Consider the following 12,652-nt stretch of genomic DNA (forward strand, 5'->3'; position numbering starts at 1 on the left):
CCCCTGGGCTTGACCTTCCTGCCCCCAAGGGCAGGCGACACCCTGTGCTGATCGAAAGGGCTCTCAGACAAGGACCTTTCCTTTACACATCTTTGTGCACATACATGGAAAGCGAATAAAGGAACTTTTTCAATTCACTCTCTGTGGCCAATGCTTTCGGTGTTGCCCCTTGCTGTGTGTTTTACACAAGGTTCAGTGGTTTTATTAATGGTGCTTGTTACATGGAATCACAAGCCCCAACTTGATGCAAAACCTCAAACCACAAATGACCGTTTAATGTCATAACAGCATGCCAGATTTGTAAAAACCTTAACCTGGCTGAACCCAGAACTCCCTCCACTAATACACAGAACAGGTGTATCTGGTCACTCCCTCATACGCAAAACACGGTATAAAAAAACCCCATTTCTTCAGATGCATGGAGTGAAAATTACAAATACAAGCATTTCACTCCATGCCTCTGAAGAAGTATTTTTTTACCCATGAAAGCTTGTGCCCAAATAAATCTGTTAGCCTTTAAGGTGCTACTGGACTCCTTGTTGGTTTTGTGGATACAGACTAAGATGGCTATCCCCAATACTCGAGACACCATTCCTACACACACAAGACACAGTGTATCCCATCACTCCTACACACTCACAACACAGTGTATTCCATCAGTCCTACACACTTTAGGCATGGTGTATCCCATAACTCCTACAAACCCGAGACATGGTTTATCCTATCACTCCCACAAGACATGCTGAATCCTGTCACTTGCACTCCCTTGGGACATGGTTAATTCCCTAACTCCCACTGCAATGGTGATGGATCCTGGAGCTCCCACATACTCAAGACCTTGTCTGTCTCATCAGTCTCACAACCTCTAGAAGGCTGTATCTCCTGCCTCTCACACACCCAGCATGAGGGGAAGTTTAGATTTTCCCACTAGACATGTGGGCTTCCCTTTTCCTTGCCACACCCACAGCTAGGTCTCTACTTGGTCCCATGCCTCAGAGGCTTGGAAAATGCTAGTCCCATATTTACAGGGCATGGAACATTCTATAACAGCCATGCACTAGAGGGGTGGGACCTGTATAAACCCCCTGGGCAGGAGACGGGGATCATGCCTTACACATGGGGATGCCTCATTTCACACACACACCTCCTGGGAAGGACACTGCTTACACAGAGCCATGGCTGCCTGCTGCCAAGTGCCCTTTGTTACTTTCCCAAGGCCCATCTTAACCACAGGAAGCCCAGGCCTGTTAGGGTCTCAGTGGAGCCCAGGCCCGTCAGGGCCCCAGAGGAGAACAGGGAACCCCAGCAAAGCACATGGAGGCTCAGTCACATTCCAGGGGCCTAGGGAGGCATTTAGCAAAGACCCTATCTGGCTACCACAAGAGGGCTTAGAGAGTCTTCAAGGCCTCTGGAGTGCTTGGCCTGTGCCATGCAGACTGGGTGGCTGCATGCATGATGAGGCCTCATGGGGCTGCACCCTATGCAGAGGACAGATGCTGCTGGGGCCCATGGCAGAGGCCCAGGTTTGGCACCTGAAGGACCAGGAGCCAAGGCCTAGCTCTGTAGGGTGGGGTGAGTTACACCGTAATTGTGCCTGTTCCCAGCAGTGCATGGAGCTATCACAGCCTGAGGCCTGGCTCTGGGACTCAGCCCGGCTTGCGAGGCCAGCGTTCAATCAAGCCAAGGGGAGCGGCACACAGAGCACTGGCTCTGTGTGAGTGGGGTGGGCCTGGCTAGTGTCTGTCACAGGGAAGAGAAGCCTTTCATTCATTTGTTGAAGCCTGTATGTTGGGTGCTGCGGGTTGGGGTCCTGGTCTTAGTTCCCTGCTCCCCAGGGGTGAGACGGCCTCAGTCAGCACTTGTGTCCAGTCTCTGCTGCCCACACAGCCTCGCCCCGGGTCAGGCCCCTCTGCTAGCACTTGCTGTCGTGCCACTGTTGGAAGGAGCAGCAGCCACCACCAGTCCCTGCAGTCCTTTCCCCCAGCCTCTCACCAGTGAGAATTACAGCAGCCCCTGCAAACAGACAGACATAATGTGCTGGGTGGCTCTCTGATGACCTAATCACCATCTCATGCACTCAGCTGGCAGATGCCATGCTGCTCCTGCATTGCAGAGGCCAAGACCCAGCCTCGTATGCTCAAAAGCAGTGAGTCAGGCTCTGCAACATCCTGAGACTGGCTGAAGAACTGAGAGTTTCAAAAATTCTAAATTTGGAGGTGGGGGCAGGGGATTCGCCTACTCATACTACAGCCTTTAGGCCACACTCCTGTCATGTTTTCCAGCTTTTCTCTCCAACCAGCAGGGCTAGAAATGTACTTTTTAAAAATGAAGGCTGAGAGGCTCAGATATTCACATGACTCCAGGAGTTGGGTCTTTGAGAAAAAACACCAGATCTCAGGAGACTTGATAAAATCCTGGGCATTGATAACAGTGGACACCCAAGAGGGGAATCAGAGGAACCCCCAGCATGGCTGTAATAGCTGAGCCTCCCCAGCCCATAGTCTGTCTGCTCTAGCTGAGCCCCTCACCCACTTCCCAGGCTGTCTGGCTGAGCCCATCTTAAGGGCTAGCTTGGGGCTCTTCAGTGGGGAATGGTGTGTGCTCTTTGAAGGGGGAGACAGCAGGTGAGGGCTATGTGGGCTCCAGAGGGAGCAGGGCTATGACTCTGGAGAGTGGGGAACAGGTAACAGCCCTGCGGCTTGAGACGCTGCTCACGGGCTCTAGCCTGGGGAGGGAGCTCCCTGGCTGAATTTACTGTTCCCAAAGCTGAGATGTCTGATGAGCAAACTTCGCTCTGTCCCCGAGCACGTGCAGCTCAGCCCCTGAGCACACTTCCCAGGCTGCTGAGCTGGATCCTGGCTAGTCTGCCACGAAGCTCATTCCCTCCCCTGGCCCTAGCTGGAGTTGCCAGCGCCCTGTCTGGTGCAGCCGCTCAGGTTCTGTAATGGTTCAGATTCTGGGTGGTTTGGTTTGTGGGAATGAGGCTGCTCAGCTATTTGTGACCTAGAAGAAAGACGCCCCTTGGCCAAGTCACCTGTGATCATAGCAAGGTTTCTATCTCCAAATGCTCCCTGGGCCTTGGCGCTGGAGCAGGTCGACCGGTCAGAGAGCAGGAAAGGCATGACAGCAGCATGGAGGCCCAGGACACTCTCACCCGTCACCTGGCTCGCCAGGGCCTCGCTCTGCCCATCACTCCCTGGCACAGGGAAGATACACAAAGATGGTTTCCTTGCACTGAGCATCTCAACAGATAGGTTATTGTCATGGCTCCAATCTGACACTTTACAGCCTTTCTTGGAACCATGCACGAGCACTGCCAGTCACTTTGCAGCATTTGAATCTCTCTCCATGGGCATCAGTGGGGACTGGAGCCTATGAGCGACTCCCACCCAGGCAGCTGGCTCCCCTTTGTACATGTATCACACAGGACAGTTCTCCTCCCAAATGAACATTGTCAGACACAACCTCCAAGGATAAAATCAGTGCAGGGCCCCAGCAGGCTGGGTGTGCCAGGCTCTCTGAGACAGTGACACTGTCTCCCTTCCCACCTTGCTGTGGGGAGGGCACATCCCTCTGGAGAGGAGCCGGGCTGGGTGGCTCCCCGTCTCCTTGCTCTCACTGGACATTCCCCTGGGCTCTCATGGCTTGTTTGCTGCTGTGGGACAGAGAAAGACCACATGTCACCGCCTCCCATCCTCAGCCCAGGGTCATTCCTGTGGGTCTGGCTCAGAGCACCATGCAGGAGCCAAGGATGGGGGAACACAATGGATTTGTGGCCCCGGTTTTTGGATGGGAAACATAAGGAACAGAAAGGGCATCCCAGGCTGCCCAGGCCCATGGCAGCAGGCAGCCACCATGAGGGCTGATTTTATCCTTGGATGTAAAAGGAACCAAAAATGGAGAGAAGCAACGGAAAGCGCAACATTGACCTCACCCGACATTCCAACCCAAGGAACCAAAGCAAAGAGCATCCATAAAACCAAAGCAAAGGGGCCAAAGGAAAGAAGGAAAGTGTCACTCACTCACTGGCTCGTCTCTGTGTTTAGTGCGAGTGTCGGTCGTGGGTATGAAGGTACAAGCAAGCGAACAGGGGTGGGGCTTTCAATGTTTTTAGTAATAACGTTTTATACAAGTTCGAGAAGAAGCATCATGGTTCAAGCCGGTCACTCTCTGATCTCTGTCCCGCCATCCCTCTGTTCGTCCATCCATCCAGGGCACGAGAGAAAATCTGTTGGGTTGAGTGGGGTTTGTGGTCCGGTTTCCATTTCCATCTGGGTTCGTTGGCTCCATTTCTCTTCTCTCCACTCTGCACCCCTAGATGAAATATTCCTTTTTGTCATCGCCGCTGGCCTGGCCTCCCTCCGCATTGATGATGGCAGTGTCAGCATCCGGGGCATCGTCTGATCCCTTGGCCTCGTGAGTCAGGTAGGTACCTGGGCAGGGAGAGGGCTCTCATTCATCATGTGCCTAGTGGTTTAGGTGGTTCTTGGGCTCTCTCTGCACCACCCAGGAGAGGGACCGTGTGGCAGGCAGGGCTCAAGGGGGATTCCGGGCTGGGGCTCACAGCTGGTGCTGGCCGGAAAATGGAATTTCCATCCTGCTGAAAATGTTAAGGTTTCAGAAAATATTTCCCCTGGGTGTGAACTGGGAAGCAGAAACCTTGACATTTTGCATGGGCAGAAATGGAAACAATTTTGCTGTGGGAGAACTGAACCGGAGGTTTGCAGCTGGCTGGGAACTGCCTGGAACTGGCTCTTGTCAATCTCACCTGTCCTGCAGGTGAGTGGCCAGGTTGCTGGCATTTCAATTTTCCCACCCAAAACTGCATTTTTGCAAAGAGGGCATTGGAAAATCATTTCCAGCCAGCTGTACTCATGGCCTCTGTGCTGAGAGCGTTGCAGCCAGATGCAGCCTGAAGCCAGGTGCAGTGGGAGCCTGAGTAATCTCTGCCCCCTCCCAGCCCCTCACTGGGCACCTTACTCCTGCCAGCACCCTCACTCATCGGCCACGAGCTGAGCAGGGTGTGGGACCTTCAGGGCAGGGACCATGGCTGCCTCTGGGTCTGTGCAGCATCCAGCCCATCACCCCCCAGCTGCTTGGGGCTCTGGGAGCTACAGCCAGAGGGTGTAGAGCAGTGGAAAGCAAAGAACTCATATGTAAGTCTCGGCATGTAAGTTGTACCAACTCTGACTCCCTTACACTAGCTGGGAGTTCACCTAGCTCCAAAGGAGCTGAGGGGGTGGCCGTTTCCAACTTACACATCATCTCTGAAGCTGGCCTGGTGTCATAAGCACATAACAGCCACACTGGGTCAGACCAGTCCAGCTAGCCCAGTATCCTGTCTTCCAACAGTGGCTAGTGCCAGAAGCTTCAGAGGGAATGAACAGAACAGGGTAATTATTGAGTGACCCCTCCCCAGTCATCCAGTCCTAGCTTCTGTCAGAGGCTCAGGGACACCCAGAGCAGGGGATTGCATCCCTAACCATCTTGGCTAAGAGCCAGCGATAGACCTATCCTCCATGAATGTATCTAGCTCTTTTTTGAACCCAGTTATAGTTTTGGCCTTCACACCATCCCCTGGCAATGAGTTCCACAGGTTGATTGTGCGTTGTGTGAAGAGTTACTTTCTTCTGTTTGTTTTAAACCTGTTTCCCATTAATTTCATTGGGTGACTCCTAGTTCTTGTGTTATGTGAAGGGGTAAATAATGCTTCCCTATTCACTTTCTCCACACCAGTCATTATTTATAGATCTCTATCATCTCTCTCCTAAGATCTCTCCTAATACCGCTAAATCATTTTTGTTGATCTTCGTAATTTTTCCAATTCTTTTTTTTTTGAGATAGAGTGACCAGAACTGCATGCAGTATTCAAGGTGTGGGTTTAACATGGATTTATATAGTGACATATTTAATGTTTTATTAACTTTCTCTTTCCTAATGGTTCTAACAATATGTGAGCTTTTTTGGCTGCCACTGCACAATGAGTGGATGATTTCAGAGAACTATCCATAATGACTTCAAGATCTCTTTCTTGAGTGGTAACAGCTAATGTAGACCCCATCATTTCATATGAATAATTTGAATTATGTTTTCTAATGTGCGTTACTTTGCACTTATCAATACTGAATATAATCTGCCATTTTGTTGCCCAGTCACCCAGTTTAGTAAGTTCGCTTTGTAACTCTTCAATGTCAGCTTTGGACTTCACTATCTTGAGTAATTTTATATCATCTGCAAATTTTGCCACTTCACTGTTCACCTCCTTTTCCAGCTCATTTATGAATATGATGAACATCCACAGGTTCCAGCACGACTGATCATCCCTCTGTGTTTTATACACATATCTGATGGACAGATGAAAAGTCAAGGGAGGGGAGAAAAGCCTGGTTGGGGCAGGGTGGATGGCAGATGGATGGTGTAGAGGTGGACAGATGGATGGATAATATATGGCCAATGAAAAATCTCTGCAGATGGTCAGAGAGGGGAGGACGAGTGTCTAGGCGACCAGGAACAGACTGAATGTGATGTAGGATATTTAGGTGGATGAGTACTTGAGCAATGAACAGAAAACGATGACATGATGATACTAGACAGACGGGGTGAGAGAGAGGTGATGGAGAGTGACGGAGAAGGGAGGGATGCGATTTGGAAGCCTTCCCTATCCCGGGCTCAGGCAGGCGGAAGCTGATTGGTTACAATAGTCTTGTGGGACTTGCTCCTGCTCTTGGGGGTCAGTGGGAGACAACACTCAAACTGCCAGCCCCAAGGGAGGGAGAATGACCCACCAGGGATCCCCATGCGGTGCTGTGCAGATTTAATTTGATCTGCTTTTAGCTGCTGAGGTTTCTCAGCACATCAGTCAGGTCTCCGCTCCCTCTGTTCCAAGTAATGCGCTGTTTCTCTGTGTTTGGCAGGCAAGGGGTGCTGCGGGGCAACAGGAGACTCCTTCTCACAGGGCTGGAACTCTAGCTCCGCATGCTCCATGCCCAGCATGCCCCTGCAGCACCCGGGCCATGAAAGCAAAACACTTGTGCCCCGCATGGCAGCGCTAAGCCCCAGGAGGCTCTGGAAGAGCTGGGGACAGAGAGCAGTAAACGGAGGAAGCAGGAATAGGTCAAAGGCCATTGGTGAGAGAGATTTGGCTGCCTTCTCCCTCCCATCTCTGAGAGGCCATCCTGTGAGCTGAGCTGTAGGCAGTGGCCAGGCCTTACCTTTGTGCCTGATTAGGTACTGTGCCAGGACGATGAGGAGGCTAAGCAGCAGAAAGACGATGACTGCGCCCACTCCACCGATCACAGCATGGTATGTGCTAGAGGGGGAAGACATCCGGCTGGCATCTATCCATGTGGCAGTGCAGGGGGGAGAGAGAGAGAGAGAGAGAGAGAGAGGTGTTTACAGGCCCTGCTGAAGTCCTGCATGGTACAGAGACTCCCTCAGTGCCAGAGCTGGGGGGTCGCAATGTGTGTGCCTGGCCTGGCTCCATGTGCCCCTATATGGACCCTTGGGGTGGTAAGGGCACATTCCAGCACCACACAGCTTTCCCCATGGCCATGTCCTTCTCACCAGCTGCTAGGTCCTAAAAGTGGGAGAGAGAAGTGCAGAGGCAGAGAGAGAAGAGGTGCTGCCAGCAGAGATGGGAAATATGATGGAGGCAGAGAAGGACTGCAGTGGAGATGGGAAATGCAATGGAGGCAGAGAAGGGCTGCAGTGGAGATGGGAAATGTGACAGAGGCAGAGAGGGGCTGAAGTGGAGATGGGAAATGCAATGGAGGCAGAGAAGGGCTGCAGTGGAAATGGGAAATGTGATGGATGCAGAGAGGAGGTGCCAGCAGAGATGGGAAATGCAATGGAGGCAGAGAAGGGCTGGGGTGGAGATGGGAAATGCAATGGAGGCAGAGAAGGGCTGCAGTGGAGATGGGAAATGTGACAGAGGCAGAGAAGGGCTGCAGTGGAAATGGGAAATGTGATGGATGCAGAGAGGGGCTGCAGTGGAAATGGGAAATGTGATGGATGTAGAGAGGAGGTGCCAGCAGAGATGGGAAATGCAATGGAGGCAGAGAGGGGCTGCAGTGGAGATGGGAAATGCAATGGATTCAGAGAGGGGCTGCGGTGGAGATGGGAAATGCAGTGGATGCAGAGAGAAGGTGCCAGTGGAGATGGGAAATGCAATGGAGGCAGAGAGGGGCTGCGGTGGAGATGGGAAATGCAATGGATTCAGAGAGGGGCTGCGGTGGAGATGGGAAATGCAATGGATGCAGAGACGAGCTGCCAGCAGAGATGGGAAATGCGATTGATGCACAGTGGAGCTGCAATTGAGAAAGCTCTTGCTCCAGTGTGGTGGGGCTGGGTGCAGACAGAAGAGGAGGAAACTTGGAGGGGAGTGGAGAGGCCAGAGCGGGTCAAAGGGTCTGGAGAGCTGGGACTGGGCAAGAGGTGAAAGCCTACCCCAGTGCCTGTACATTCCATCCCTCCCCACCCCATCCTTGTCCTCTCCTCTCCTTCTCTGTCCATCCATCCCCTCCCATCTCCATCTTGCCTCAGCCCACCTCATCCCTACCCACCCCGTCCCATCTCCTCTCCTTCCCCCACCAATCTATGCCTTGCTCTGGAGTACAAATGAGCACTTCTGAAAGCGAGTAACAACTAGCACTGGCCACAGAGTGAGCGACTTGCCCCAACATGTTTATATCCCTCTCTCCTGCCCTGCAGAGCCCCAGCTATTCCAGTCTTGGGCTCCTGCACAGCTCTGTGATGCCCCCTCAATTACAACTCCCAGCCCTGGCTCTGCCCATAGCATGCACAGGGGCTCTATCTCCATTGCTACCACAGGCCCTGCTCTGCCAGTCTCCTCTGCCTCTGAAACAGCACAGCCTGTGCGATTGGCTCCTCTGGCTGTCAGGAGTGCTTCGCCTTGGAAGCTGCCATGGCAGGTGGGTGACTATACTCGGAGCAGTTGACATTGGCCCAGTTCATTCTGGCCCCTCTGTTCAAACCATCCTGTCTCGTCAGCAAAGGCAGAACAGGGCTGAAGGGGACAGCAGCCTGGAGTGCAGGGTGCTCATGACTCAGAGGGAAACCTCAGGCATTGACTGAGGGGCAGTGCCCTTAGAGCACCTCAGACCTCCTGCCAGGCCCCGCCTTGGCCATTTGGCACAAGAGAGCACCCTCCAGGCCCCTTGTCACAGTGCCCTAACCCCACACCAAGACTACACATCCGCCTCACAAGGGCGGGGGTCAGGGAGGATGGTGTCTCATGTCCGTGCAAACGGTGTCTTGTGTCCATGCTGGGGCTGATGGTGTCTCATGTAGAATGCTGGGGGGATGGTGTCTCGTATCTGTGCTGGGGGGAGGAAGTTTCTCATGGCTGTGCAGGGTGTGATGGTGTCTTGTGTCCATGCTGGGGGAATGGGGACAATGCCTTGTGCCTATGTATGACAGTGTTTCATGTGTCTGTGCTTGGGGTGGCCGGGAGAACGGGGTCTCATGTCTGTGCCGGGGGTGATGGTGTTTCTCATGTCTGCTTCTGGAGAGGAGGATAATGTCTAGTGTTCACATTACCATTACCCTAACCCTAACCCGGGAGCAGGGGCAGTGTCAGGAGTCTGTGCCTGCCAGCTGCACTGGGTGTGCAGGGGCAAATTTTTATTCAGTTTTAGTTGCTTCATCCCCAAAGCATTGGCTCAGGAATCGGAAGGTCCAGGGAAGGGTCACAGAAATGCTTAGAGAGGGAGAGGGCATCTGAAGGGGGAGAGTTTGGAATGGAGAAGAATAAAAGCAGAGGGATATAAATAGAGGAATGGGGCAGGGAGCTAGTAGGGCTCTGAGCCATCCAGCCCCTTAACACAAGAACAAGAGGCATTCAAAATGAAAAGGCATCACTTCAGACAGACAAAAGGTACTTTCTGCAATGTGTGATTAACCTATAGAACTTCCTGCCACAAGACTGCATTACAGTAAATAGCTTAGTATTGTTAGCACATTGATTACACGTCACTGCCTGAAAGCAATGGCACTCGCTACCATACACATGCTAAGGGCTCATGTGTTAGGGGAGAGATAGATGGTTCCCCATCTGGGACCAGAAGGTGCATATGGGGGTTTTCCACAATCTCAGAAGCCTCTGGCAATGGTTCCAGCAGAGACAGTACCCAGAGCGAGACCAGTGGTGTGTGTTACCATGGGCAGGAGCAGTATTGGGCTAAAAGGGTCAACAGGGAGGTGGGCTGTCACACTAGATGGGCCACTGGCCTCTTCTGCTAGCAAAACCCTCCTTGCCAGTATGGGACCTTTTACTCCTATGGGTTCTGGCTTTGCAGTGTGAACTGGCAAGGCGGTTGCAGAACCTGGACATTCCAACAAGGAAGCCAGGTGCTAGGAACGATTCCCTGATTGTACTAGCCAGGGGCTGGCAGTAATTCCTCCACTGCAGCCACAGCCTTTGGCAGCCATTCTCCTCCTGTGTCCTGCAGCGCTCCCCCCTGGGCACGGGAGCAGGGAATCCATAAATAGAAAAGGAGCTTACAGAACCTTGGACAGTGACTGGAGTGAAGGATGAAGCAGGCGCCATGGTAACATGAGTGGTGGGCTGGGAAGGGCCTGACGAAGGGGCTGGAGTGGAGTGAACATGTGGGGTGGGGAGCTGGGAAAAATCTGGGGAGAACAACAAAAAAAAGGGAAACAAATCAACCCAGAGAGATGACAACAATGGTGTGAGAGACTCCAAGATGGAAATGATCTCTGGCAGTCTCTGTCAACTCCCTCCTAATGCCCAGACCTCTGTATTCAGCTCTGCCAATGCCCCTCAGTCCTGACCTGCAGTTCCCTGCTATCCCAGCCATGGGCCCTCCGCACACAGCTCTGCCAATGCCCCTCAATACTGGCCTGCAGCCCCCAGCAATCCCAACCCTGGGTTCCCCCTTTCACAGCTCTGCAGGTGCCCCTCACTCCCAACCCACAGCCACAGCCCAATAGCCCAGCCCTGGGCTCCCATTCCCCCCAGCTCGGCTAGTGCCTCTCAATTCTGACCAGCAGCCCCCGGCTTTCCCAGCCCTGGGCCCTCCCCACACAGCTCGGCTAGTGCCTCTCAATTCTGACCTGCAGCCCCCGGCTTTCCCAGCCCTGGGCCCTCCCCACACAGCTCGGCTAGTGCCTCTCAATTCTGACCTGCAGCCCCCGGCTTTCCCAGCCCTGGGCCCTCCCCACAAAGCTCTGCGAATGCCTCTCAATCCCAACGTGAAGCCCCCAGCTGCTCCAGTCCTGGGCCTTCCCCACACAGCTCTGCTGGTGCTCCTTAAACCTGACCTGCAGCCGGGGCCGGCGCTACCATTTAGGCAGCCTAGGCAATCGCCTAGGGCGCCAGAATAATTGGTGGGTGCCGTTTTGCCGGAGGGGGCGGCAGGCGGCTCCGCTGGAGCTGCCGCAGTGGTGCCTGTGGACAGTCAGCTCCTCGTGCGACTCTGGTAGACCTCTCGCAGGCACCACTGCGGCAGCTCCACTGGAGCCACGGAGCACAGACCCTCCGCAGGCACCACTGCGGCAGCTCCACCGGAGCCACGGAGCACCAAACCCTCCGCAGGCACCACTGTGGCAGCTCCACCGGAACCGCGGGACCAGCGCGCGTGGAGGCGAAATTGCTGTCCGCCTAGGGCGCTCAAACCCCTAGCGCCAGTCCTGCCTGCAGCCCATGGCTATCCCAGCCCTGGCCCTCCCCACACAGCTCTGCTGGTGCTCCTTAATCCTGACCCGCAGCCCCTGGCTATCGCAGGCCTGGATTCCCATCCCCCACAGCCCTCTGCTATCCCAGCAGTGGCTCCCCCACTGCTCTGCCAGCACCCCTCAATCCCAGCCCACAACCTCTGCTGTCACAGGTTGGGATGCAGATTGAGAGCTTTTCCCAGTGGAGTGTGTTTGGTCAGTGCCAGCACAAGGGCCTGATGCAGGGAGCTATACAATGTGTGGCAGAGACCCAATACGGGTGAGCATGTCAGTGACACTTAGCCTTTGCTTAGCTCTACCCCTCCTTCCTTACAGACTCCTCCCAGCCTCAGCCCCTTCTTATTTGACATCTTCTCCCTCTTGCCTTCCCAGGGGAGCCGAGCCAGCCCCAGCCATCTGCCGCTCTGTGGCTGTCACATCCACTGCCAATTCCACATCAAGACTCCTCCTCCACCCTTGCTCTCCTCTACCATCCACACGGACCAGCCTTTTCTCCTCCCTGTGCCCCTTTACTTCCCTGCGCCACCAGGGGCCTTTTCTTCTTCCCTGCGCCCCTCCACTTCCCCTCACCCCCGGGGCCTTTTTCTCTTCCCTGTGCCCCTCCACTTCCCCTCACCCCCGGGGCCTTTTCCTCTTCCCTGTGCCCCTTCGCTTCCTCTCACCCCCCGGGCCCTTTTCCTCTTCCCTGTGCCCCTTCACTTCCCTCACCCCCCGGGGCCTTTTCCTCTTCCCCGTGTCCCTCTGCTTCCCGTCACCCCCCGAGGCCTTTTCCTCCTCCTTGTGCCCCTCCGCTTCCCCTCATCCCCTGGGGCCTTTTCCTCTTCCCTGTGCCCCTCCACTTCCCCTCACCCCCGGGGCCTTTTTCTCTTCCCTGTGCCCCTCCACTTCCCCTCACCCCCCGGGGCCTTTTCCTCCTCCCTGTGCCCCTCCGCTTCCC

General features: G+C 54.2%; 1 protein-coding gene across 2 annotated transcripts in view; it reads right to left on the bottom strand.

Moving 5' to 3' along the window:
• Nucleotides 1–488: 488 nt before the first annotated feature.
• The window catches only part of CADM3 (cell adhesion molecule 3), a 126,277-nt gene continuing 114,113 nt past the window's right edge, over nt 489–12,652 (bottom strand). For both annotated transcript variants that reach the window (XM_030541739.1, XM_030541740.1), the window contains 2 exons: nt 7,212–7,337; nt 489–4,433 (listed from right to left, as the gene is read on the bottom strand). In XM_030541739.1, coding sequence (XP_030397599.1) covers nt 4,315–4,433; nt 7,212–7,337 — 245 coding nt within the window. In that variant the 3' untranslated portion in view covers nt 489–4,314. The remainder of the gene's footprint in view (nt 4,434–7,211; nt 7,338–12,652) is intronic.

The sequence above is a fragment of the Gopherus evgoodei genome, chromosome 24 (assembly GCF_007399415.2).
Source record: "Gopherus evgoodei ecotype Sinaloan lineage chromosome 24, rGopEvg1_v1.p, whole genome shotgun sequence".
NCBI classification, from domain to species: domain Eukaryota; kingdom Metazoa; phylum Chordata; order Testudines; family Testudinidae; genus Gopherus; species Gopherus evgoodei.